General features: G+C 33.9%; 2 protein-coding genes across 3 annotated transcripts; one reads left to right on the top strand and one right to left on the bottom strand.

Annotated features, from left to right (window-relative positions):
* Positions 1 to 8,926: 8,926 nt before the first annotated feature.
* LOC114187608 (serine/threonine-protein kinase PBL27) lies at positions 8,927 to 15,330 on the top strand. The gene is made up of 6 exons (XM_028075899.1): positions 8,927 to 9,021; positions 9,229 to 9,622; positions 10,449 to 10,651; positions 10,875 to 11,064; positions 13,536 to 13,927; positions 14,271 to 15,330. The coding sequence occupies exons 2-6, from the start codon at positions 9,475 to 9,477 to the stop codon at positions 14,880 to 14,882; spliced, it is 1,545 nt and encodes a 514-aa protein (XP_027931700.1). The 5' UTR covers positions 8,927 to 9,021; positions 9,229 to 9,474; the 3' UTR covers positions 14,883 to 15,330.
* A 1,254-nt stretch (positions 15,331 to 16,584) lies between these two features.
* LOC114187607 (ISWI chromatin-remodeling complex ATPase CHR11) lies at positions 16,585 to 27,137 on the bottom strand. Of its 2 annotated transcripts, XM_028075896.1 has the most exons (25): positions 26,813 to 27,137; positions 26,404 to 26,532; positions 26,206 to 26,309; positions 22,399 to 22,502; positions 22,082 to 22,179; positions 21,736 to 21,915; positions 21,428 to 21,649; positions 20,633 to 20,767; positions 20,263 to 20,545; positions 20,093 to 20,166; positions 19,716 to 19,936; positions 19,540 to 19,627; positions 19,360 to 19,453; positions 19,084 to 19,272; positions 18,968 to 18,999; positions 18,770 to 18,846; positions 18,578 to 18,667; positions 18,428 to 18,497; positions 18,271 to 18,325; positions 18,124 to 18,182; positions 17,880 to 18,045; positions 17,442 to 17,620; positions 17,128 to 17,343; positions 16,947 to 17,042; positions 16,585 to 16,856 (listed from the first exon to the last, which is right to left on the bottom strand). In XM_028075896.1, exons 1-25 carry the CDS (start codon positions 27,035 to 27,037, stop codon positions 16,839 to 16,841), a joined length of 3,204 nt encoding a protein of 1,067 aa, XP_027931697.1. In that variant the 5' UTR covers positions 27,038 to 27,137; the 3' UTR covers positions 16,585 to 16,838. The 2 variants fall into 2 exon arrangements, with proteins under 2 accessions (XP_027931697.1, XP_027931698.1); XM_028075897.1 differs by lacking the exons at positions 26,206 to 26,309; positions 26,404 to 26,532; positions 26,813 to 27,137 and adding an exon at positions 23,215 to 23,603.
* Positions 27,138 to 27,272: the final 135 nt, after the last annotated feature.

Below are 27,272 nucleotides of genomic sequence, written 5' to 3'. Positions count from 1 at the left end.
CACCCCTAAAACGCACCCCAACAAAGCAGATTCCCTGCAGCCTGCACCCCCAACATGAATCTTTGACCTAGCTACAAGGTCTTTTATCCCATTGTTGTGCCTTTTCTCCCACACAGTCTCCACACCTCCACACACTCTTAATCCTTCTTCTCCCGCTCTTCTCCCACACAACCTCGACAGAGTCTTCTTCTTCGGAGCGTGCACACTGTTCTTCTCCCCAGCCACCGCATGCAGCCTCCTTTCTCCTTTTCTCCTTTCGCGCAACTCCACAGGCCCATCTTCTCCATTTGCGCAGTTAAGTGTGTATATTTTAATTGATTTTAGCGATAGATTACATGATCTCTTCGTTTTAATATTTCACTGAACCGTTTCTAACATGCGTGAAACGGAACACACATTTCGTTTAGGTTTTTATTTTTTTTTACTGAAACGGTTTGTGAAATCCGTTTCCTAGATAGATGAAACGGAATACACATTCCGTTTAGGTTTTTTTTTTGTGTTTTTACCGAAACGGTTTGTGAAATCCGTTTCATAGATAGATGAAACGGAATACACATTCCGTTTCTTTTTTTTTTTTTTGACTAAAACGGATTGTGGAATCCGTGTTAGAGGATGCTAAAACGGAATATAAAATCCGTTTTGGTGTTTTTTTTTTGTTTTTTCTCCGAAACGGAATGTGAAACCCGTTTTATGTTTTAATCCCTATTTCCTCTAACCTAAAGGAGGAGGTCCAAGTCCAATCCTCTAACCTAAATTTCTTAGCCGTTCTGATTATCTCAAGTACAAGTCAGAGAGCAGGATTGTGCCTGATGGTGTGAATGCTAAGGTAACAAAAAGCTGCATGTGGATGTACTAATCGAATATATTGAAATTTTACTCTTCATGCTCGAGGACCTTTATTTTTTTACCTAATTCACACTTGGATATGGATTTGTTTGAAGAACATTTTTGATTATGCATTCAGTGAGTCTATTTTTAGCTTATCTAATTTACAAATTTCTTGATGCTGTCTTGCAGCTTGTTGGGTGCCATGGACCACTGGCAAATCGTCAACCTGGAAGAGCTTTTCTGACGAGTGCTACTGCTTAAATGACTGTTACTTGGCAAAAGTGGGCTTTGGCTAATAGTTGTGTTCGACTCAATTCAAGTTTCTTATTTATTGTACCCGTAGTATATTGAGTTTATCTCATCTTTTACAAACCATCATGAATGGAATGAGTAGTATATTGCATGTGACAGAAAATTCACGATGAACCCTAACCTGCACCCCTCAACCATTCCACTTGCTCATAACAACAACAAAATCCACAAATAATATTTTATGCAAAAAATCCAATTCTCCTACTCAATCATTTGGCCTCACTTTAAATTACAGCACAAATCATGTGTATCAACTCACATTTTTTCTTATTGATATTATTTTAAGAAATGAAATTCTAGTTTTCAATAGTGCAATTATTCAAATCCAATGGTATTTGGGTGATATACATAATATATATATATATATATATATATATATATATATATATATTAAGTATTAAATTGAATTAAAAAAGTGTACAATATGGAAACAGAAATGCTCCATCCAATAGAAATCAATATTCATGAAAGGGAATGCAGTAGCCAATATAGGCCAATCGCACTGCCCGAGCTGATTCCAGAATTCAACATTTTATTATTATAATAATAATAATATGTATATGGTTTAGGGAATAGGGATGGGTGGTGTTGAATCTCATAATTGCAAAACACAAAATGGTTTCACGAGACAAATCATGGCCAAAAGATAAAAAACTCCAGCTCATAGCGAACTACACAACATTCCCCACAATATTAGAGACGGATTATGTAATCCGTTTGACGAAAAATTAGTCATTTTAGGGAAATGGAATACGAATTCCGTTTCGTAAAAAAGTGAAACGGATTCTGTAAACCGTATCACTTTTTTACGAAACGGAATTCGTATTCCGTTTCCCACAAAATTTTTATTTTTTCCCGAAACAGCTTACGTAATCCGTTTCCTGGAAGTATGAAACGGAATTTGCAATCCAATTTCATGTGCTTTTTTCGCAAATGGGTTTTGGGATTCGTTTGTGCTTTCCCTAAACGTTTTTTTCTTTCTCTCTGTTTCCGCTTTGTGAGAACGAGAATCTAAGAAAATAAAGTGGAACCAAAAAGTATTACGTAAGCTGTTTCGGGAAAAAATAAAAATTTTGTGGGAAACGAAATACGAATTCCGTTTCACAAAATTTGAAACGGATTCTGTAATCCGTTTCGGAAAAATATTCGCAATTTTTTTTTTTGAAACGGATTACAGAATCCGTTTCACAATTTTGTGAAACGGAATTCGTATTCCGTTTCCCACAAAACTTTCAATTTTTCCCGAAACGGCTTATGTAATCCGTTTCCTAAAAGTGTGAAACGGATGCCGGAATCCGTTTCATATAAAATTAAGTGATGTTTTTTGAAACGGAATGCGAAAGCTGTTTCATAGTTTAAGGAACGGAATACGAATTCCGTTTCACATCATAACCAGAAAAAAATAAGTTCAACTGATATTAAGGCTCTAACCTGGACAGAAGGACGAAAGTACCAAGAGATAAGTGGATGCAGGTTACTCACAATAACACCTTTCTTCAAACAACCAAGAAATACATAACCTAGAGAGGACCACCACCACCAGACAATGAAAGAATGAAGCACACAGAAATGAATGATCAGGGACGTCAGGACCACGAGAATGAAATTGAGAAAGTGACCACACGAGAATGAAACGAGAATGAAAGTGAGAAATTTTAAATGAAGGCGCAGTGACACACAGAGATAGACGGGAGAAGAAATACTATTTGGGGGTACAGAAGTTGGCGACGCAGTAAATGAAATTTATTGGGTCCCTACCCACTTTCAGCTGTATTTTAATGAAGGGCATAATCGTAACTTTTGGAGGTACAGAAGAAGTGTTGGAGGTGCAGGGAGAAGTGCCCGTCATCAGAACACAAAACTATGTTGGGCCTCATTTAGGTTTAGCCCAGCAATGAAATGAGCTTATGTCTCTCAAGCCTGCTTCGTGAAAGCATTTGGGCATTACTATTGGCACCCACCACATTGCTATTCAAGATTTTTCCCTTTTAGAAATTTGTTCTTTCCACATAATTATCTTTAACATGTCACACTCCCACGGAATCATTTGAAACAGTTTTCATTTGTACATTTTTATAAGATTTTTTCGTGATATACAAAAAAAAAAAAGTTTCCATTTATATGGAGAGAGAAAAAATAAGACATGTCTAAAAATGATAAATCATTTAATATTATTACAAAATAATTGTTTTCAATTTTGATTGTATGAAAAGGATTGAATGATTTTAAATTATTTTCCAATTTAATTATAGAAAATATTTTATAATTAACTATAAATTGCATGTAAAATTGTAACGAGGCAAAAGAAAAATAAATGTTTTACTTGCACGAGTTCAAAGTTGATGACGCATATGAAGGCGTCTTTATAATATTGTTTCAACAGCGTTGACTGTAAATTTTGTTAATATTGTATTTATGTTAATTCAAACTATTTTTGTTAAATTCAAAAGCATATGGAAAAGAGACGCAGTTTATTTTATACATTATTTGATCTTTATTGAATTAACATTCCTATCAATAATATTATAAGGTCATTATTTGATCTTTATTGAATTAACATTCCTATCAATAATATTATAAGGTCATAAATTTTATGTTATTTTCATTTTTCGATGTATTTTAATTAAACTAAAATTGAATACTTCGTAGAAATTGAAGTTAAACTTTTAAATTTTACAAGAATTAAACCTCAGACTTCTGAATTTCACACCGACTAAAAGCAAACTATAAATTTGATAATAATAAAATTAAAATTATTTTAAATCAGAAATACCATACTTGACATGCTCGTGAGTCAAAAATATTGACATGAACTATGAGAATGTAAAAATTCATTAACCATGTTAGCAAAGTATTAATTTAATTAATCGCAACAAGAAATATAACCTCCTCGTTAATTTCATTATTCTAAAAATATATATAGAGAGTTAAATGGTTTAAACATTGGACTATATTTAACGACGTTACATGCAGGCTGTTTTAAAGAACATTTTTTTTACTCAGTGCATATGACTTATACTTTTGATAACTTTTTTTCTTTTTTCATTTTCATGAAAAAATGAGTGTGTATCTCATTAATAGTTTTTATGATGGATAAACTAACCGTATTAAAAAATTAATAATTAATATATCTGAAATTGATCCTCTCTATTTCATAATAATAATTAAGAAAAAAGATGCTCGTATTTATTTTATATGTAAAAGTGATCCTTAAAAGAAAATATATAACTAATTTAATTTTAATTTGAAGAAATTTTAATTTTCCTTATAAGTTTAACTTTAAAATTATACTTTTAATTTCGACATAAAAGTTTGTTTTTAAGATTGAAGACAAAATTTAGCGTACAATTCCAATTTAGTCTATAGAAATTAATATTTTGACCCAAATAGAAAAGGTTAGAAAAAAAATACATGCATGTTACACGTTTTATTATTGTTAGAAAAAAAATACATGCATCTGTGTCTGTTACACGTTTTATTATGTTTTTCTTAAATTAGTGTATCTATTGTATAATATTCTTTATCATATATTGATTTTTCTAAAAAGGATATAAAAGAGAAAAATAATATATAATAATTATTAAATTCATATAATAAATTTAAAAAGTGGTTACCAATATACAATCTTTGAAAAAATAACTGCAATTATTATTGATTTTATCTATAACTATATATAAAGAGAATTCCCTCTTTTGTGTCTACATCTCATAATTCAAACTTTACCCTTTATAATTTAATTATTTATTAAATTTTTAAAAATTAACGGTTATTTTTTCAAGTTTTTATAAAACTATTTACTTATCTCTTTCTTATTTTTTCTCTTACTATTCATCAACAATTATTTTTTTTATATTTTCTCCATACATTTTACTTTATTTTATATAAATATACTTTTATTTTGTTTATTAACTTAATAACATTATAATATCATTAATTATTAATATAATTCAAAAAATGCGTACACACATGCGCTATCGCGCCTGTGTTTACGTTAGTATATACTAAAGAACATGTAGGCACGTCTTTGCATTTTTTAGTTTTCATAAAAATTTAAGTTAAGATCAATAAAAAATATACAATTAATTTTTAAATTAGTTATTAAATGTAAAATTGAAAAAATAAAATATATACACATAAAAAGTTTTTAAAATTAAGGTTTAAACAAAATATTTTTTTAGAATAATGATTAAAAATAAATTATTTATAAAATAATTAAGAATAAAATTGAAATAATGAAATGTAAAAAAAATATATTCTCTTTATATATTTATATATTTATATATATATATATATAATTGTTTTTTACAATAAATAAATTCACGTATTTTACTCTCTCACTTTATTCGATATAAATTATTGATTAATATACTATTATTTAAAAAATAATAATAATAATTTATACTAAATCATATAAAAAATAAAAGATGGAAGTAAAAAATAGAATTCAATATATAATTTTACTATTTTTTTTATATTGATGATGATTGATGATATAGATACAATCTTCTTCATTTATTATTGGAAAATGAAAGTCCAAAATTGACTTTAAAACAGTAACAGGAAAACATGTCGGCATGATATTGGGCTTCGTTAAGGGCACTGTTTGGTCTCTCTGTTCTTTATATTCACCCCTTCTTCCCCGTTTTCCTCTTCGGCTAAACTGTTTTTTTTATCCTTTTGGCTTTTTGCTGTTTATTTTATTTATATTATTTATCTGTGTTTTATTATGCAACTATTTAGTTATAGTCAGCCCTTTACAATAATATATTTTAGTTAAGATGTGCAACTCACTATTTCAGTTTGCAAAAATAATATTATAAGGCATACCATAGAATTTATTGTTCCAATATAACTAAATTATTGGTTTTAAGCTCACAGTTTTTAATATTTTTAATGAGTAATTTCAAACAACTTTTATGTCTTTTGAAGTGATATATTGCACAAATAAATGTTATTGGGTTTTCAAATATAGCATAAATGAATCACAAACATAACTAAATGGAGAAAATTATATATACATTTTTTTCTAAAACGTATTACTATGAGTAAGAGTACGTGTGTGTGTTTTTTTTATAAGAAATCGTGAGAGAATAATATAGAAAAAATCCAAAATAATATTTTGCACGTATTAAATGAGCACATTCGTAAGAAAATAATTTAATATATTTATCTAAACATGTTGCAAATGATTAAGTTATGTTAAATTAACCATATGTTTAAAATGAAATATTGTATTGAAAATGTTATTCTATTTGGTGAATAAAACAGAAGCCATGAAAGCATATATAGAATGGGATCAAAATTGAATAACAACAATCTCTCCCTATTGTAAATGATTATAGTGATTAAAATATTGGTAGCTTGTACTTTTTGATTCTTTAATTGTTCTAATCATAAGTGCCAGCAAATCATAGTCGAGTTAATTGTAAACTTGATAAATGCTTGGTTTAATTAACCTAACTCGATACAATTTACATTCTAGAATTATTATTATTATTATTATTAAATCATTGTTTACTTAGAAATCAATATTACTTAGATAAATTTCAAAAAGTTATATAAATAAAGTAAGTCGTGCCCTATTCTTGATTTAAATTTATTAAATTATATATATATATATATATATATATATATATATATATATATATATATATATAAATAAATAAAGTAAGTCGTGTTTTGAAAAATATGAAGTCAAATTTGAAGAACTGCAATTAATTATATTTTCACGAGTTATTTTTGGATGCATTTTTTTAAAATGGATTTGTACATGACTTCTTTTTCTTTTCTAACATTTTTTACTTTTTAAATTTATTTTTTCTTGTATTAATTAAATAAATATGGAGATGATGGGTTACATCTTCTTTTAACACGAGATTGAATCATTTACTTAAATTAAAATAATTTATAATTTTGATAGCAAAAGAAGAGTTGTGTTTGTGAAATTCACAGCTAGCTACGTTAACTGAACAACTCCGTGATTCACGTGTGGACTCCTAATGCAATGCGCGTAAACAAAATAAAAAACAAAACAAAAGAAATAATTAATGGGGCAAACACCAAACTCAAACAAATTAGGTCACCAAAACCTCTCAATAAAAAAAAAAAAAACTAATTCTCAGTTCCATTTCTTGTTTAATGTTGTGGCCACATTCATGCTCAACATCAATTCACCATTTCAAACCTAGACAAAAGGACTGGTCAACAACTCACTAAGGATTTTAACAAAAATAAAATAAAATAAAATAAACCAGAGAGAGAAATTAGTATAAATTACATAGTTCTTCACAAAAATAATACTGATATGCTATATTACAATATTCTTCAATGAATTTAGTTTCCTTTTTTATTTTATAGTATGCCATAAATGATATCACACCTTTCTTTAACTACTCTATTGAAGAAGTATTAGAAAAAAAATATTATGAAATGTGTGACACATAAAATGCATGTGTTTATGATCACAAGAGGATTTTACCTTGTTAAAAGAATTTGGATTTTCTTCTGATTTTGTGTATGTTGTTTCTCTATTATACCTTCGTAATATATTTGTAATATATTAAAAATATATTTAAAATATCAACACAATATATTTTTAATGTTCAATAAAAAAAAGTTGAAAATATGAACTTTAAAATGTCAGTTAAGAGTTTATATAAATGAGATTTTTACCCTGAAAAAAATGTATTATTATAATAGCAAAGATAACATATTTAAACCTTGTGAAACTATTTTATTCCTTAAATGAATACATTTATCATGAATTAGTTTGGTTCATATATATATACAAGAGTGACAAAGACAGTTTTAGGTTCATATTATACACACATCACTTACGAAAAAAAAGAAAGAGAAGTGAATATATTAATTAAAGAAAAATCTAATTAGACCTTTTTGTTTTTAGAACAACACAAAAGTTTGTATAGATAAAATATATAAAAACACGTTTTAAATTGTTAATCATGCCATGATAAACTATATATCACGAGTTAGAAGGTTTGATATTGAATCCTTTTTCATATATGAATGCATTATTTTATTTATACTTAAGTACACGTATTTTAGTTATAATTTATATCTACACTAATTTAAAGTTTAAAACAATGTAATGCAAGACTAAATCATTGAAGTTGTACCTTGAATATTCTTCACATTTGATTATTAATTATAGAATGGATATTGTTGGTCCAATTGAACTGCTACTCAATTTGATTCCTTCCATATTTGAAAGAAATCATCTAAAATACTCTTTTTGCATATTATATCATCGGTTTAAAATATCCATTTTAAATTAAAAATTGTTAATTTGAATTTCCAATACATACACATATAGTATTTTTTTTTCAATTTAAAAAGTTTAGTACAATTTATAAAAATACTCATTGGAATAGTACAATTTTGCGGTAGTGGGTAGATCAACCATTATATGTTGCCCCCATCCTTTTCCTCTCTCCTCACTGGCTTTTTCTTTGATTCTATAGAGAGTGGTTATTTTTTATAGTTAAAAATTCAAACATAATAACGTGCATTAGTAATTGTAGTTTAAAACCCAGAAACAGATTAAGAAAAAGATTATGAAAACTGTTGTCAAAATTAAAAATTTAAGGACACAGAAAAGGAAAAGAAAAATCAAAGATGTATGTCGTTGCTGGAGGAGTTCAACATGTGTTAGCAATGCCCATCACACATGGTAAGGGTGGGACCCACTTCCCGACCGCGATGATGATTATTAAAAACTACAAATGTACATGTACATGTTTGTAATTATTGAGAGTTGCAGGGTGAAAGTGAAACTTCGTAGCAACACCGAAAATCCAATGACAACCTCGTAATAGAGATTGTGTAACGCAATTGTTGAGTTGCAACTGTGTTCCCTAATTAGTAATTACCACCCCAATTACAATTTTCCATTTCCACTTCAAATTTCCAAATTTGAAATTTCCCTTACACTTTTATTTCTTCTTCTTATTATTATTATATCAAAAACACATAGATATATATAAATATTTGGCCTTTCTTTTCTTTTTATTTTAGTTATTTATTATTTATTATTCTTCCTTTACCTTGTGCTGTGTTTCACCTCACCAGTTTCTTCGATTGGTTGATCTGCTTTCTGGGGCAAGTTGGTGTCGATGAGGATCACGTTCTGAGGCATCCACTGTGAGTTGTAGAAGCGGAAAGGGAAGTGCTTGGTGGCGATTTCCGAGATTGGTCTTGTGTGGGTGTGAGTGTGAGTTGGAGTGTGTTGCAGGATTTTGAGGGGTTTGTTGTTATGAAAGGCATTATTCCTTGGTGGGTTTTGTAAGGGGTGGCTTTGATTTGCTTGGATTTGATATGGGTGGGTGTTTTCCTTGTTTTGGATCATCCAACAAGGAGGACAGTGGTGGGGTGAGGGTCAAGGAGGTGCCCAACAAGGATTCTTCTTTTAAGGAAGCTGCTTCTCTTGTTCCTCAGTCTCATCACCCCAGCAGAGCAAACACAGGTTTGGCTCCTAATTTTGCTACTTTCCTTCTCAGACTTCTGTTGCCTCTTTGATTGAACCACTGCTACCCTCGCTTGCTTCAATTGTCCTCAATTTCCCCTTTTGAGTGCCTTTTCTTGGCTTTTCTGGCCATCTTCTTCAATCCAAGTCGTTGGTTGCTTTGATCTGGTTCATCCGAGGTTGTCTCGTACTGGTGTAGTCAGTGAACTGATTTGTTGGCAGTGGATATGTTTTATCTTCACTTAATTGAATTTTGTTCCTACCAGAGGCTTCTAGTTACATCTCTGGGGATCTGCCCTTGCCTTTGGATATGACAAGTATATCACATTGTTTCATAACGTTTTCCTTTTGCCCTTTTCACAATTCTGGGATGCGAGACAGATGCTTGGTCCAGTCCAATTGCTGCATTTTCTGTAGATTGTTCAATGTGGTAGTCTGGTACCTTATTATAGAAATTTAGTATAGATGATTTGTACAGAATGCCCTTGTCTGAAGAAAAACTTAGTTCATTCAGAAGATAGGTACTGAAAACTTTACCTTCCAGGCCTGGCATTTGTGCTGCTGGATAATTGGGATTTTCAGAACTAGTTGAATAACATTCTAACTTATGGCAGGATCCGGTGCATGATTTAACGAAGTAGACCTTTTCATTGTGCAATTTGAAACTTAAATCGGTGAAACTTAAGCTGGGTTTAAGTGTTACATGTAATTATAAGTTTAGCAGTATAATGCTGTGATATCACCTTCAGTACATATTTTTATTCTCTAGTTTATCAGATGTTCTTCTGTTGCTTTTGCTCGATCTTATCTTTGATTATCTATTCAGATAAATCGAAATCATCACGAAGTGGTGCAGATGCTAAGAAGGAAGCACCGGTTCCAAAGGATGGCCCAACAGCCCATATTGCTGCACAAACATTTACATTCCGAGAGCTTGCAGCTGCTACAAAGAATTTTAGGCCAGAATGTTTGCTAGGCGAAGGGGGTTTTGGACGTGTTTACAAAGGTCGCCTCGAGAGCACAGGACAAGTAAGTTGTGACATCTGCTATGAACATTTTGGATTTAACAGATACTGAAGCTCAGCATTATGGCTTTCTTGTAGAAAGGTTTTATCATTTTTCAATTTGCATGCGCAGCTTTCAAAATTTGCCTGTCAATTGTCGCTTTTCCATTTGATTTTTGCATTGTTACTATAACTCTGCCTCTGTCTGACTTTTTGTTGATGAAATAATGAAATAATTGTCTTTGCAGGTAGTTGCTGTAAAACAGCTAGATCGAAATGGTCTCCAAGGAAATCGAGAATTTTTGGTGGAAGTTCTCATGCTCAGTCTCTTACATCATCCCAATCTAGTGAATTTAATTGGTTATTGTGCAGATGGTGATCAACGGCTGCTTGTTTATGAATTTATGCCATTGGGGTCTTTGGAGGATCATTTACACGGTCAGATTGCATTCTTTTTTAATTGTCATCATTGCTTCCTGAACTATTATGCTTTCTTATCATAAAAGTATTGAATTTTATATTTCAAGTTGGTTCAATCTTTTAAATGTCAAAAAACTGCTATAACTCATAGGATAAAGTAGAGAAGGGAATTGTAGGATTCTTTGTTGCTTGGGAAATTTCTTTCATTCTATGGTTTAAATTTCACTGTTATCAAACAAAAGAATTATGTCTGTGTGCTTTGACTGTGTCGTTTCTAATTAAAATGGGGGGAACTGTATGTGATACAAAACAGGGAGAAAACAAATGAGATTGTTATCACGTGGTTCAAACTTCAAGGAATAAATTACATGATTCTTGAGGCTTTGAAAGAGAGAGAGAGAGAGAATGCGTCATATGTTTCTATTTCTACAAATCAATTTATATTAGGAGTTAGGAAAGTTACTGTAATTTGTGAGTAGAAGGGCTAGACAGTTAGATTGGATTTTAGAGGTAAATAAATAGGAGGAGGAGGTAAAAGGAAGCTGTTCTATTCCATCTTGTAGATTTGTAGATTCTATTCCTCTTTTGTTCTATTTCTTCTCTTCCCATTTCTATTCTTGGTACCTAACAGTTTATCTTCTACTTTAGCTAGTGAAAGTGTGTTGTGTATGTCAGGAGATCATGTATCGTTGAAAAAACATCATAGATTCCAATTGAATGATAGAATTCCCCTATAAAGATCATAGATTATCAATAGGTACCTTAAACTATTGTGTGGTGGATGCTATTCTTTTTGTTGCCTTATACATATACTGTTTGCAAATTGTGTCATGTTTACATGATGTTGCATTGTTCAAAGGCATGAGCAGTCGACTGTTACTGTAAAATTGGGTGGACATCTAGGATTCAAGGACTACCATGAATATGTTTTAGTGCATCACTATTGTTGATACTTTATGATTTATGACTTGGGAACATTGTTAATGGTTAGATTTGCAAAATCATGGTGTAAGTTCTGTCAGTTGTTGAAATCTGTTAAATAAACCAAATTCCATTTTTATCACATAATTCTCTTACTACTTTTGACTTGGTATTACCTTCAAACATGTATCGTCTTTTACTGTTAGAGTATTGAACACTTTTCTGTTGGATTTTTATCCTTTTCACTTTGTTTATTTAGGTGATGGGATAGAAATTAATTTGACAGATTATTTTCCAAAAACCACATGGCAATGGTTATGTGCACATGTTTTGGAAAAGATCCTTTTTTTTTTTTCTATAGAACTAACCTTCTCTTTCACAAGTTTTCTCAGGATGTTGGCAAAAAAAGATTGTTTCTTCAAAATATGCTAACAAAATATAGCCCTCAAAATCTGCCACTTATATTAGGGTACCCTTTCAATGTTTTGGAAAATAATGATCTAAATCTACGGTGGAAGTTAAATTTCTTACTTGCAGATAGAAGTGGTTGATCTCAAATGAGAAGTATATTACTATTGCTTATCTAACTTATCATGGAAAGGGGAGTAAAGGGAGTATACATTCATGCGCAAAATTTTCTGTCATCTCTTCATATACCACATTTTGAGTAGGATAGTAAGAATTGTGGTTGTAGCTAATAATTTACTATTAGGTTGAATTGAGTTTGAGGATTCTGGGAATTTTTACCCTATACGAATTCAAAAAGGTTTCTGAATAATCTATGTTAGACTTCCATTTTTGCCTCTATCTTTCTAGCTCTATGGGATGCACAAGTTTGTATTGGTTGACAGTTAGTGTGCCTTCCATAGTTTTGGGATTAGACCACAAGGTGTCGTTACACCCTTCGGGTAAGGGAGTGTTTCGCTTTGGGGCATAGACAAACATGCTTGCAGCTAAATAGATATTTTTTGTTTTTAATTAGCTTAATTCGTTGATGGTTATTGAAGTAGGAAAACCGTTTAGACTTATGCTTTATGATTTCTCATTGGCAAGGAAAAATCTTTGATGCATGGCTCTCTTCCTCAAACTAGATTGTTGGTGTGGAATTAGTAATGTAGTTCGAAGCAGAATCTTAAATTCCATTGTAGAACTGTAGGAGTAATGAGGTTTTTAGTTGAATTTGGTTTCAATAATGGTAGCATTGAACATGGCTGGGGGCTTGGTCTGGCAACATTAGATGGTTTAGGATGGTATTTGTATTCTGCACAATCAACTTGATCAATCATTTTCATTCAATCAATCTTCTTTGTAGTAATCACATTAGCTAAGACATAAATATTGTACAATACGTGGTAATTTAATGTCATTTTTTGGCTTGAATACTTTTCCAATTGGTTAAAGATAAAGAAAGCTAAATATTCATCTGTATGTTAAAATTCTGGTAAAATTACGGTGCATTTTTGAAGAGATTTTCTAACTTTATTTCAACTTATCTTACTACGCATAATTCAAGTGTTTTCTCATAATATTGTACGTCAGAAATTTCTTACTCTGACTCCCTTTTCCAGATCTTCCTCCTGACAAGGAGCCTCTGGACTGGAACACTAGGATGAAGATAGCAGCTGGAGCTGCAAAGGGATTGGAATACTTGCATGACAAGGCAAATCCACCAGTGATATATAGAGACCTAAAATCATCCAACATCCTCCTAGACGAGGGTTACCATCCCAAGTTGTCGGATTTTGGGCTGGCAAAACTTGGTCCAGTCGGCGACAAGACTCATGTATCGACACGAGTAATGGGAACATACGGCTACTGTGCCCCAGAATATGCTATGACTGGTCAGCTAACTCTGAAATCTGATGTCTACAGTTTTGGAGTTGTGTTCCTTGAACTTATTACTGGGCGCAAGGCTATTGACAATACACGTGCACATGGAGAGCACAATCTTGTTGCATGGGTAAGTATTCACATCTTATCACCCTTGTGGTTTTAGGCCATAAGAAATGCTCACAACACTCTCTATCTATCTATCACCCTTCGTTTAATGCACTCTACTGTTGGTAAAAGCTTGTTGAAAACTACAAAACCATGAATGGAGATCAATAAATGAGAAGCAACAACACCCACCAGTTTTTTTTTAATTTCCAGTACATTCATTCCATTGAATGATAAATAGTGTGTTGTTATCATTTCTCTGAATCATACATGATGTAAACCAGTTTGTATGTTCGCATTGTGATTCACTTCTAAATTAACACAACAAATTTGTCTTCATATTCTTGGGAAATGGAACTTTGTAGGCACGGCCTCTCTTCAAGGACCGCCGGAAATTCCCGAAAATGGCTGACCCTCTACTTCAAGGCCGTTACCCGATGCGAGGACTGTATCAAGCGCTTGCAGTTGCTGCAATGTGTCTGCAGGAGCAAGCTGCTACAAGGCCTCTGATTGGGGATGTGGTGACTGCTCTCACATATCTGGCCTCACAGACATATGATCCAAATGCAGCCAACCAATCCAACAGGGTTGGTCCCTCAACCCCCAGGATGAGGGATGACAGAAGGAGCCTGGCCGACGGCATGGATAGTCCTGACCGTCGGCTAGGTTCTCCTTCCACGCACCGAAACTCTCCTGACTTCAGGAAGAGAGACGGTAGGGATGCAAGCATCGGGACTGAGTCAGGCAGCAGGATGGACACCGGTGGAGGCTCAGGGAGGAAATGGGGATTGGATGATTATGAAAGGCAGGAGTCTCAGAGAGACAGCCCTGTAAATACTGCAAGAGCCAGAGAGACTCCGTGGAACCGTGACCTGGACCGAGAGCGTGCGGTGGCCGAAGCAAAAGTGTGGGGCGAGAATTGGAGAGAGAAGAAGAAAGCAAATGCCATGGGTAGCTTCGATGCTACAAATGACTGAACAGACACAACTGAACACCAACCAACTTGCTGTTGATCATGTATGGTTGAGTCAGAGGATAGACTGTGTTGGGTGTCTTGAATGCAACTTGTTAGTCATCACCATGTGAAGGAAAACAGTACACAGTTGAAAGAAAAAGACAAAAAAAAAAAGAAGAAAAATAGGGGTTGGGGGAGAAGTTAGTGTGGATTGGGGTATTTAAATGTAATGATGATGGTGCAGAATGTGAATTGAAGAGCCATGTCTATGTACTAACGATTTCTAGGTTCATGTGTGGCTAGAGCAGCAAAGGCGCTTCTAATTTTTTGCCCCTCTTATTTGCTTTGTATTGTATGATGAGGGGAGCTTAGTGGATTGCTGTCACATGATGTACTCCTACACTGTCTGTTGTATGTCTGAGTCTATGTTTTCGGCTTATACCAAAAAAAAAAAATTATTTTCCACTTCACTCTTCTGTTATCTTCATCTCTTGCAAACCTCCAAACTTGTAAACAACCACATAGTAATTAATTAGTTAAACCATTGTTTGTTCTTATCCACATTTAATTAATCACTTGTCCTCCTCAGATTTTGCAGGTTATCTAAAGAACTGTTTCTGCTTCTTTTCATATGGAAAAAGTATATAGTGGTTTTCAATAGAATTCTAGTGATTAGTAATAGCATGGATATTTTACACGCTTTAAAATTGTCTGTGGATAAATTGAAGAATGATATCATACAATTATTATATATGTTTTAATAGCGTTTATTGGGATAAAGGTAAAAGGGCTTCAAAATAAGTAATTTTCATGATAAATTATGTTTTATGCAGAATATTAATTTCATCTAGACATAGTTTTGACCCAAAAAATACAATTAATTAAATTCTAATACAAGCAAATTCACATGTAATGTAACAGTGTGGTTGTGATACCCTCGTGACAAAATCCCACCCACGCACACTCAAATAAACAAAACAAAAGGGTTCAAGCGATTTAGCGAGGAAAATGGTCATTATTTGAACTGATATTTTGCACGACATCAACACGTGACTCACTAGATATTTTCTTATGTGGGAATAGAAGGGAGCGAAAATTATCATTGTTCGTTATAGGATAAAAGCTATAATTGAAATTGAAGAGGACATCGCATTCTGTTGTGTGGAACATGTTTCGAACCTTTAAATGTATTAATTTTAAAAAAATAATTGAGAATTTTTTCCCCTTTTATCTGTATTATTTATTTTATCCCACCTATCCTTCTAGACGGGTTGAAATGAATTCAGTTCAATGGGTCAATAATTTTGCAAAATGAATCAAATTAAATTAAGAAGTGTGACTTAAATTGCTTTGAATAATTTATGTTGTTACTTGTTTAGAGCGAAACCCAAATAAACTCAGGTCAAACCAACATGTAGATTTACGGTTAACATGTTTTACAAAATAATAATTATATTTTTAATAATATAAACAATAACTCGGGTCATTCCCTCGTCCTTTTGTCTGGTAATCTTCTCCCTCCCTTCTCGATGAAGATGTTGACACCAACATTAATGAAATGTGAAAAATACCGCTTGTTACATCATGGATATCTCTCATGAGTCTTTGCTTTCATCATTTACTATGCAAAGGAGTTTTACTTCTTTGATTTACTGGACGAAAAGAGATTGAAAGGGTTGGTGGTACAATAATAATTTCCAAACGTTAGCTTAACGCAAGTCAACTTCAAAACAGTACAAATAAGAATTACATATATTTCATTGAACTAGTTTGTTCAAATCTAAGGATTTGTTTGTAGATTATACATACTTACATTCTTACAATATCCGATTTCTACATGGTATTATCTAACTAGCCATACAACTGATATTGGGAGCCTACGTAAATCAAAAAGAGGTTGGCAAGCCGCCAATTGTCATGTCTGTAAAACCCTACAATTCTTTGCTTATCCCATTTAATATAGAGAACACATGTCCATTTATTTTCTTCTCTTCCCCTGCCACAAAAATATGATTGCTTCAATAAAAGAAATGCAGAAAACTTTTATGTAATCCAAGAGGTAACAACTCTTAGAAGAAATGCATACCGAGCTAGCGTAATCATCCATTGTTAACTGCTTCCGCTTCTTCAAAGATGGACTATCTGTCTGTCTTGCCAAACCACGCTTTGATGGGGTCATGTTCTGCGAGATTTGTTAAATTTAAGTATGAAAAAAAAATTAATATTTGAATTCTATACTATTTACACATAATATGAAGAAAACTAACTTTAGCAAGTTTCTTCTCTTTGCGAGCTTGTCTCTCCCTCTCATCATATTCTTGGTTTTCCTTTTCTACCAGACGAATGAGGGTGTCACACCTTCTTGCCAATTCCTGAGTTGTGCGAGACTTAACAAACCAATCAAATCGAAACAAGGGTGAAGTTCGAAATGCCGCCTTTAACTCATCCCAATTCCCATAGCCAAGTTTGTGAACCATGCATATCTGTAAAATTACAGCAAATATAACTTTTCTAGAAACCCATAGAAGGATGGTGGAGCTAGACCTAGAAACAAAAAACAATTGAAAGGCAAAATGTGTACCATGAATCTGTCACATTCTTCATTGTACAACTTCCCTTTGTTTTGCCCATATTGTATCTTTAACTCTAGCCAAGGATTCTTGTACCGGTCCAACTTTTTCCCAATAGCTTTCATGATCTCATCTTTCCGAGAAATTCTTGCCTCCCCCCTTTCAATGTTTTTAATAATTCTGTCATAATCTGCAGTGATTCAAAATGCACAAGTCAGTTTACATTCCAGACAAATTTCCAGCTAAAATTGATACATCAACACCTGCACACAACAAAGTCTTATCCCACTATGTGAATAATAAAGACTTGTGCTGAATTTTACCACAAGGCATAAAATAAATAAAAATCTCAATCACTCAAATAGCTGGGTATATGAAACAAGCAACTAATTTACACACTAAAATATTTAACAAAAGATTCTTCCATGGCCACATTGGCTGTAACATACCATTTAATTCCTTGTATCTTTCTTTGAAGACCTTCGCATATCTTTCAACATCCTCCTCAGTTTTTCCTTCCATCTCAGAAGCAATACTTTTTATATCATTTCTGCCATATTTTTCGCAGGCCCTAATGAATGTATTAAAATCCCTCCGGCTCCAAGATGAAAACCCCTATATAAACAAAATACCAATGTTAAAAAAATAGTCCCCACCAAAGTGTAGTTTGAAAAAGATGGAGAAAATTTTCACCTCTTCTAGCAAGCGCTCTTTTTCCTCCAACTCTTCGGCGGTCAACGGATCTCCCACCTCTAAACATTCATTTCATCACAATTAAAACTAAAGACATACATGTCGAAAGGAGGAGTCAAAGTACTAGTCTAGAAAGTGACCAGTTACCTTCTGGTTCATCAACATCTATTGAGTCCTTTATCTGATTCTTCTGGTGTGCTTGCTGAAATTTTTAAAACAATAATGCACCAAACAATACCAACTCATTGAGCTAAACTCAAAACCTAAAAATGTGAACAAGCAAATTCATTTTTCCTACACCTACCATGAGACAGCGAACTTCCTTTTCGTACAGCTCACTCAACCTCTGTGTGTTGAAAAACTGGAAATCATGCCTGGAGGTCAAAGAAGAAAAAGTTATAAGTACATAACAGAGGTGTTACGTTAAGAAAAAAATGAAAGTGTAGAAGCTTACAACTGGGGCATCCTAGGAATACGAGGCTCTTTTGGTTTAGTAGGACCACCTTGACGCATTGTTTGCTTGAAGTACTCGGACTCTGAGTAGCTACGAGCAAGAAAGCCCAGAAAAAGAAAACCAGTATACCATGTCATAAAAACAAAATATCAAATCAATATGGATGTGTAGAATGTAAAGGGAAATGCTTACTTGCGCTTCCGCTCCCTTTTTGGTGGTTCAATCCAGTTCTCACTAACAATTTTTTTAATATCAAATCTGTTATCGTCCTTTACAAAAAAGGAAATTGACATACCAATGTCAGTTGAATAGATAACTGGGACGGGGATAGAAGGTTGAGTACAGAGCAACAAAAATTAGTCAAAAGTTAAAACAAAGTGTCATCTTTACCTTCTCATCATCAAAATCATAAAGCTCAGCAGCTACAAAAAGAAAGCATCAGTTTTAGTAACTCTAAACTACTAACAGCAGAAAAATTAAGTAAATAGGTAGTCATAGGTACATACTGTCATCCATCTTAAATTTGATGGCATCTTCAGTAAATTTCTTCATCTTGGCATCAAGCTCGGCAGTTGCCTCCTCTCCTTTAGCAATAATTCTATCAATATCCTCATCTGTAATTGTACTATCCTTGGAACTGAAAACCATTTCAGCCCCAAATCTAACCATTTGAAGCAACTCATCTTTATTTACCGCTGCACATGAAAGCCAATGGAATCATATTAGACAATTCATAAATCTTGAAGCAAGGAAACTAGAAAAATCATCCATCAAATCCTTACTCTTCTGCTCAGCTAATCTCCCTTGCTGAATCACCAAAGCATCAAGTGCAAGCTTTTTGTAGGCCCTTTCAATGACTTTTTCTTCAATTGTATACTGTACCATCACCATGAGGAGATGAGGTGCTAACAAATAGAGCGAATAACGAATTGAAAAGCAAAACGAAGTTTAAAATTGCTAACCTCAGTACAAAAACGAAAAACTTGAACTTCCTTCTTTTGACCAATCCTATGAGCACGATCCTGAGCCTGCAAGTCAACTTGTGGGTTCCTGTTGTAAACCACCAACCATGTAAAAGTAATTTTTAGATACAGATATAAATCATATGACTGCATCCACGACTATTTGAAATACTGACCAATCACTGTCATACAGAATGACAACATCAGCAGTAGCAAGATTAATTCCGAGACCTCCAGCGCGAGTAGATAACAGGAAGACAAATTTCTCACTTCCTGGCTTGTTGAAAGCATCAATGGAAGCATCTCGATCATCCCCACCAGTATTTCCATCAATGCGACAATATTGATATCCACGAAACATTAAATAATCTTCAAGTATGTCTAGAAGTCTCGTCATCTGAGGAGAAAAGAAAAAACTTAGGGACAGAAGAATATTTGAAAGGCAGGAATAAAAGAGAGCAAAGAAAAACAGATTGCAGAATGTAAAACATTAACGATTTAGGAAATATAAGGATTCTGACAAGAATCGCATTCTGACAAAAAAAGAACTGACCTGAGAAAATATAAGGACCCTAGAATCACGCTCTTTCAATTTAGGAAGTAACTTATCCAAAAGAACCATTTTACCTGGAAACAATTTTTTACAAAATCAAATAATCTCAAATTTTATTGATCAACCTAAACCAGAACTTCAGCACCCTCTTAATATAGGTATGAGATTACCAGCATTTGTAATGAGATGATCTCCTGTTGTGTAGGGAGGACCGGGTTCAGCACCTTGGAAAAGATATGGATGATTACAACATTTGCGTAGTTGCATAGCTATGTTCAGGAGGCGTTTCCTTTCACCACCAGCATTTACAACTTCAAGATCCTTCTGAAGTAATGCTCTATAATACTGTTTCTGCATCTGGGACATGCCTACTTTAAGAATAGTTTCCTTTTTCGGTGGCAGCCCTTTCTCAACATCTGATTTCAACCTTCGAAGGAGAAATGGCCTAAGGACCTTAAACATAGAAAGTGAAAATGTCAGTCATTTGCCAGATTAACATTCAGGACTTTCAACATATAAACAGAAGGTTCTGTAACTAACCTTGTGTAATTGTTGAACAACCTCCTGTTGGTCATTTTCACCAGAGATTTGAAACCATTCATCAAAAGTTTCAGCAGAACTAAAAATTTCGGGAAGAAGAAAGTTGAGAAGAGACCAGAGTTCATGAAGATTATTCTGCACCATTAAAAGAGATAATAAGCACCAGAAAATACTTGATGAAATATACAAGAAAAAAGAAAAGATAAATTTCAAAATAAAGCAAAAAAAAAGGTACATAATTAAGAAATCTAAGCTTCTAGACAATTGAAAACCAAACACATCAAAGAACAGCACTTAAGTTTTAACAAATTCAAAGTTATGAACAATCTAACTCTTTAGTCAGTTTAAATCAATCTAAATTGACTGTTAAAGAAAAATCTAATCAGAACACATAATACCCAGTGCACCATCTCTAATGAAATTTTGCTACATACCATTCATTCAAGGTTTCCCAGAAGAATTACAAATTGTATTTTGAATACTTTCCTTACTCTAATAGCTATCTCCATAACTGATGTTATTCACTCCCATCCATCACTACAAAAAGACAAACTAAGAATTTCAACAATGCAGACCAACCCTCCATCACGACTAGCAGTTTCATTACTTGAAGCTTACTGAAATCAGTACAGAATACAAATGAGACCATACTAATTACAATTATTTTGAAAAAACCTGGCATCACACCACCTCCATGTTAAGAGAGTCTCTATACACCAATAAATTAAATAAAAATGACAATGACAAAAAAAGTTGTTCAAATGACTACAGTGATGCAGATAGTACAAGTAATACCTGAAGTGGTGTGCCAGTAATAAGGAGGCGATAGTTTGTACTATATAGTCTCATTGTTTTTGACAGCAAGGAATTTTCATTCTTGATTCGATGAGCTTCATCAATAATTATGTAACGCCAACTAAAACGACGCAACACAGACTTCTCCTTGATTGCCATTTCAAAACTGGTGACACAGATATCAAACTTGCCAGCAACTAGAAGTTCCTCTCTTATATGTCTCTGCAACAAGACAAAACCAAGAAAAACAGGTAAAATTAAGTGTCAACCTTGTCCAAAATAATTCAACCTTGAAAAGACGGTCTTACCCTTTCCTCAGGGTTGCCAAGAAACTTAATTGCACGAAGAACAGGACAAAAGCGCCGAATTTCATTCATCCAATTTCCAAGAGTAGATTTTGGAGCAACCACCATATGAGGGCCTTTTATTCCTCTGAACTCATGCAAATAACCCAACAAAGATATGGTTTGCAACGTTTTACCAAGTCCCTACAAATCAGATTTATTTGTCAAGACTTCTTTAAACCAACTCGTCAGTAACATAAAAGCCTTACTCCTCTGGGTAAGATCAGATATCAAATTATTTATGACAAAGCAGTTGCATATAATACAGTTAATTCAGTTTGGCACAACTGCAAGCCCACAAAACACATACCATTTCATCAGCCAGAATTCCATTTATCCCATTCTCATACAATCGTATGAGCCAGTTTAGTCCAGCCAGTTGGTAATCCCTCATCTTCCCTTGGATGCCTGTAATAAATTAAAAACAAGCAATTAACGTTCATGTCACATGAACAACCTCCCCCTACCAAAAGGTGTTGACTTAAGAGCAATTCATCAGATGTCAACAACAAATATGCAACCATCTAACAAATATGCAATTCATCAGGTACAAGATCAGAATTTAAAGAGTAGAGCCTTCAGTCCATGCAAGTAAGCACAACTTCAAAAATAAAAAATAGCACTTACATGATGGTTGCGATACCAGACGTGTGCTGGCGACACCATCCTCTTCTTCTTTAAGGTATTCTTCATCTTCCTCTTCCTCAGTGACTTTCGATGCATGGCGACCCCTTATTATACAAATCAAATGTTAGAATAAACCCTTTTAAGCAGCACCAAGTCATTTTCAACTCTATAGGGCTCATATCTGAAATCAGCATCCCTTTCTCGTCCAATTCCTCCCAATTCAATATTAAGGGGATTTGCAGAAGAGAGAAAAGGGAGTTAAAACATTTCAACCATAATGACTAAAATACCCTACTTATGTTTTGAAATTTTAAATTTCAAGAATATAAAAGAAAAATAATTTGTAAAACCATTACCTTCACCTCTTCTTAGCCAAGTATAATCTCTAATAAAAATTCCTACCCTCCCTCTAACCAAAATCCCTAGAGGGCATGTAGGAACTACGTATCATTATTTGATTAGATATGCTAGTTTATCTCTAAATTTCCTAGACAGCCCACTAATATACAGGAATTATATATTAAAATACCCTTTAAAAGAATATCAAACTTTGAAGTAATGGAGACATTGCGAGATTACTTGTGGACTTGCACAATTCCATGATTTTGTAGTCCAAAAAAACATTTAATCATGAAATGTCAGAATTGATGAGATTGATATGCTAACGCACAAAAACGGTGGCATTGTCCAACTTGAGTGAGCACGAAAGTGGTTCTAATTTTGGAATCCAATAAAATGGGTTTTGGATTAAAACCCCAGCCCAATGGCTACATAAAAGTCACATTGTGCGATTTTTCATCTACGTAAAGGACTCACAAACGGACAAAACAATTCCATGTCTTCATCAATTGCTCTCCCTTGGCTCCTTTGAAACCTCGACACCTTTTCTTCTTTGCTTTGCTAGCGGCATTGTTCCTCTACAAAAACGGTTTGGACTGATCTCAGCGTCCTCAAGTACTTGTCCTCTCTGCTCTCGCACATTTTTCTATTATGCAAACAGCATGTGCATTTGTCTACACATATGGCACAGACATTGTTCAAACATTTGTTTTCAATTGAACCCTTTGTTTTCACTCATTCACGTCAAACCACTGCATTTTTGTGTTGCTCAGGTCCCCTTTGTGATTCTGTCCTGTCTTAAATTCTACTTTGTTGCATCATCAACATGCATTCTAATCCTCCTTCTACAGATACTGCTGTCAATGATGGCATTGCCAGTGCCTTTGAAAAAATTTACTGACTCAAAGCAGTGCCAAGAATTCTCCTGTCAGTAAAACAGATGTGGTTTGTAAGCATGACGTATATCTTGGTGCTGATCCAAGGAAAATTCAAAGCAAATACTGTGCAAAGTCTTAACCGCAGTGGTTGATAACGTCAAGCACTTGGTAGGAAATAAAAAGGGGGTGCCTGCAAAATTGTATCGGAAGTGAAAAAAATAGATGTTTGAATTGGTGTTGATGTGGGCAGCACCAACAATATTTTCAGATAGAGGGGAATTAGCTCATAGGCCGCAATTAAGGAACAATTTAAGAAGGATCAAAGAGAAACTGCTTGAAAGGACATAGCAAGGTTTTTTTACGAAAATGTTAACATTTCATGCGGCAAGAAGCAAAGTGTTTGGGTGAATGCTTGATTTAAGGACCCTTCATACCCCAAGATCAGCATAAAATATTTGGAGGAAGAGGTTCAGGCAGCAAAGAGTGCTTCGGAAGTTTACAAAGACGCATGATAATAAAACAAGTTGCATCATTAATGACTGATGGGTGGACTGAAGTAAATTGTCTTTATGAAATCTATTGATACATTTGTCATTTCAAACAACTGATAAGTTATTTAAAAATGATGGAAACATTGTTGAAGAGTTTGGTGAAGAGAACATTGTTCAAATTATGATGGACAATAAAGCCAATTATAAAGCTATTGGTGAGATAGTGATGAAGAACGAAAGAAGCTTGATTGGACCCACGTGCACACACTTCGTTAATTTGATGCTAAAAGATTTGAGAGAAGATACGTGTTCATCAACTGACGATCCCAAAAGGTATACAAATTAATACTTATATTTGTTCTACAGCATCTCTGCTTTTCTCTGCCGCAACACTGTAAAATGGAAGAGATTTGTTGAGGTCTTAATGAGAATAGGGGTCTTTTAATTAGAATGCTTACAAGTGATGAATGGAATGATGGTCGTTTGCAAGAACAAGAGATGGAAAATCAATTAAGGATGTGGTTTTGCCTAAATAATTTTGGAAGAATATTGTCAATTGTTTGAAGGGTGCCTTCCCTTTAATTCAAGGGTTATGAATGATTGATTCAAAACAGAAACCAGCCATGGTTTCATCTATAAGTCAATGGATCAAGCTAAAGATACAAAAACATTTTAATAGGGTTAAGGTACCTATTATTCTAATTTAAAGTATTCTTCAATTAATAGAGAGAGGTGAATTACTGAACTCTAACTTAAATTATTCTTCTACTTTTAGATATGAAGATGAATAGAATACTATTGATGAAAGGTGGGACAGGCAGCTCCATGGGTCTTTGCACTCAGTAGGCTATTTTCTCAATCCTGAATTGCACTATACTCCTAATTTCAAAGTAATAGAGGAGTTAAAATTGGTCTCTTGGTATGTATACAAAAAAAGATGGTGGTTGATCCCGAGAAACAACATTCAATTGATATGCAACTTGAAGATTTTAAGAACTAAAACAAGCTGTTTGGTAATCCCTTGGCTGTTAATGCAATTGGGAAGAAGACTAGCAGTTTGGAGGGACACGTATGGAGATGAAAATAAAGAAATTGAAATGTTTGTCATACACATTCTCAGTTTAACATGCAGCTCCTCTGGATGTGAGCATAATTGGAGTGGATTTGAAATGGTAATATTTTAAAATTTTGACATTTGAAATAACAAAAAGGCTTGTTTTACTAGTATTTGTTTATATGTTTGCATTTGAATTAATTAGGTCCACGTGAAGAGAACAGATTGTTCAAAACAGGATATTATGAATGATGTATTTGTCATGGTTAATTCCAAATTGAGCAAGAAGATCTTCCAGTCGATGATGAGTGAATTATGGAAAAGGGTGATCCAAAGGATGACAATGAAGGTTAAAACAATACTCCAAATTCAAATGATAATGAAGGCTTGATTCAAGCTCAAGTTGGAGAACAAGTGGATGATCTATAACCAATGTGGGACCTCCAACAAACTGGTTAAGGATGTTCTTCCCGAGGTTCTTTGTGAAGGAGATGAAGTGGAGCAAATGATGATCCCTTGACTTTTGGTTTTGATTTGAAAGATTTGTATGTATTAGAGTTAGGTTAGGTTTACGCTTTAGTCATCTAGTTGCCTTCATGGTCAGTATTTTTTTTTCAGACTACTTAAGTATTTGGCATTTAAGTTGTTTTGTTTTGTTAGTTATGACTTCATGAATTATGAGTTGTGACTTATTATTTATTTTATGACTTGGTTACGATGCTTTCTTTCTTACACTTATAATGGATTTAAATATGATTAATTGTTTAAAGTGTGGCTTTTTACTTTTATTATCTATGCTGTTTTATACGCATACATAGAATTTATATGATATTTATAAGTCCAGTAAGATCCTACTACCCTGTGTTAAGATTCCACAACTTACGACTTTGTTAGTCTCTCCCTTTCTATTTTGACCACCTTACTTTTTAACACATAATTTATGGTGTCACCGAGAAGCCAAATATAATAAAATTCAGAGTAAGGGCAAAGGGAAAGGAGGGGAGAAATTGTCATGGCCTAGTTCACATGAATTTTAGGAACATACCTTCCCCTTGACTTCTGAGAAGAAGTTTGATCACCTTTCGCAAAATGAGCAAACAGCTCAGTCTGCTGCAAGAGATACTTCAGACGCCCCTTTCCTCTATTATTCTGCATTAAATTGTATGTCAGTTCATTTACTTAACAATCGTATCAATACACCGTGATACAAACAGAAGTTGGATTATCCCAGAACTAGACTTACCATGTCGGCATCTATGGCCGCATTTTGTGCATCCAGTATCTCCTGGATTTTCTGTTTCTTCATTTTCTGCATTTCCTTTAATCTAGCCTTCTCTCGCTTGCTAATTGCCGGATCAACATTATCCTCACCCTGAAGTCAGACAACAAATGCTCAGGCTTGTCCTCAAACTCTTAGTTCAACAAAAAAAATCACATACAAAACAACCAAAAGCAAGTTAAATTCGCGAGCACATCCTCCTCCCTCTAGGTCTCCAGCATGCACAGCTTTTTCACCGTCCCACAAGGCAAGTAAACGCACAACTTCAAACATAAACAACAGTTTCGGAAGCAACTAGAGTATGAGCAAAGAGGAATGAAGCAGAAGGAGTAAGAACTACAAGCTACGAACAACATAGTAAGTGGAGTTTGACCTGGTCATCATCCCCAGCTGGATCTTCATCAGAATCCGGAGGATTACCAGCAGCACCTTCGTCGTCATCGTCGTCGGAACTGGCAGAGCGTGCCACCGCCTCAAGCTCCTCCTCATCTTCCTCTTCGTTGATCTGCTCGTTGACCAGCTCCTTTTCCTCGGATGAACTCGAAGCATTGGAGAGTGCTTCGTCCGAAGATGAGTTGGGCTTGGAAGGTCTCGCCATGGATTCCGAAATCGATAACGAGGGTTTGATAGATAGATAAATTGAAAGAGGGTTCCAAGTTTGAAGTCGCAGTGTAGTTGTAAGATTGGGGAAAGTAGGTAGTTGCGGGATTCGTAGCCGTTCGATTAAGCGTAAATGTGCGGTTACCACATAGAAGAGGAATGGGAAATTTCCCGCCATTGATATCAAAATGGACTTTGCCGCTCAGGCCCAACTACCTAGGCCCAAAGTATGA

The sequence above is a fragment of the Vigna unguiculata genome, chromosome 6 (assembly GCF_004118075.2).
Source record: "Vigna unguiculata cultivar IT97K-499-35 chromosome 6, ASM411807v1, whole genome shotgun sequence".
NCBI lineage: Eukaryota > Viridiplantae > Streptophyta > Magnoliopsida > Fabales > Fabaceae > Vigna > Vigna unguiculata.
This window is presented reverse-complemented; position numbering and strand designations above follow the sequence as displayed.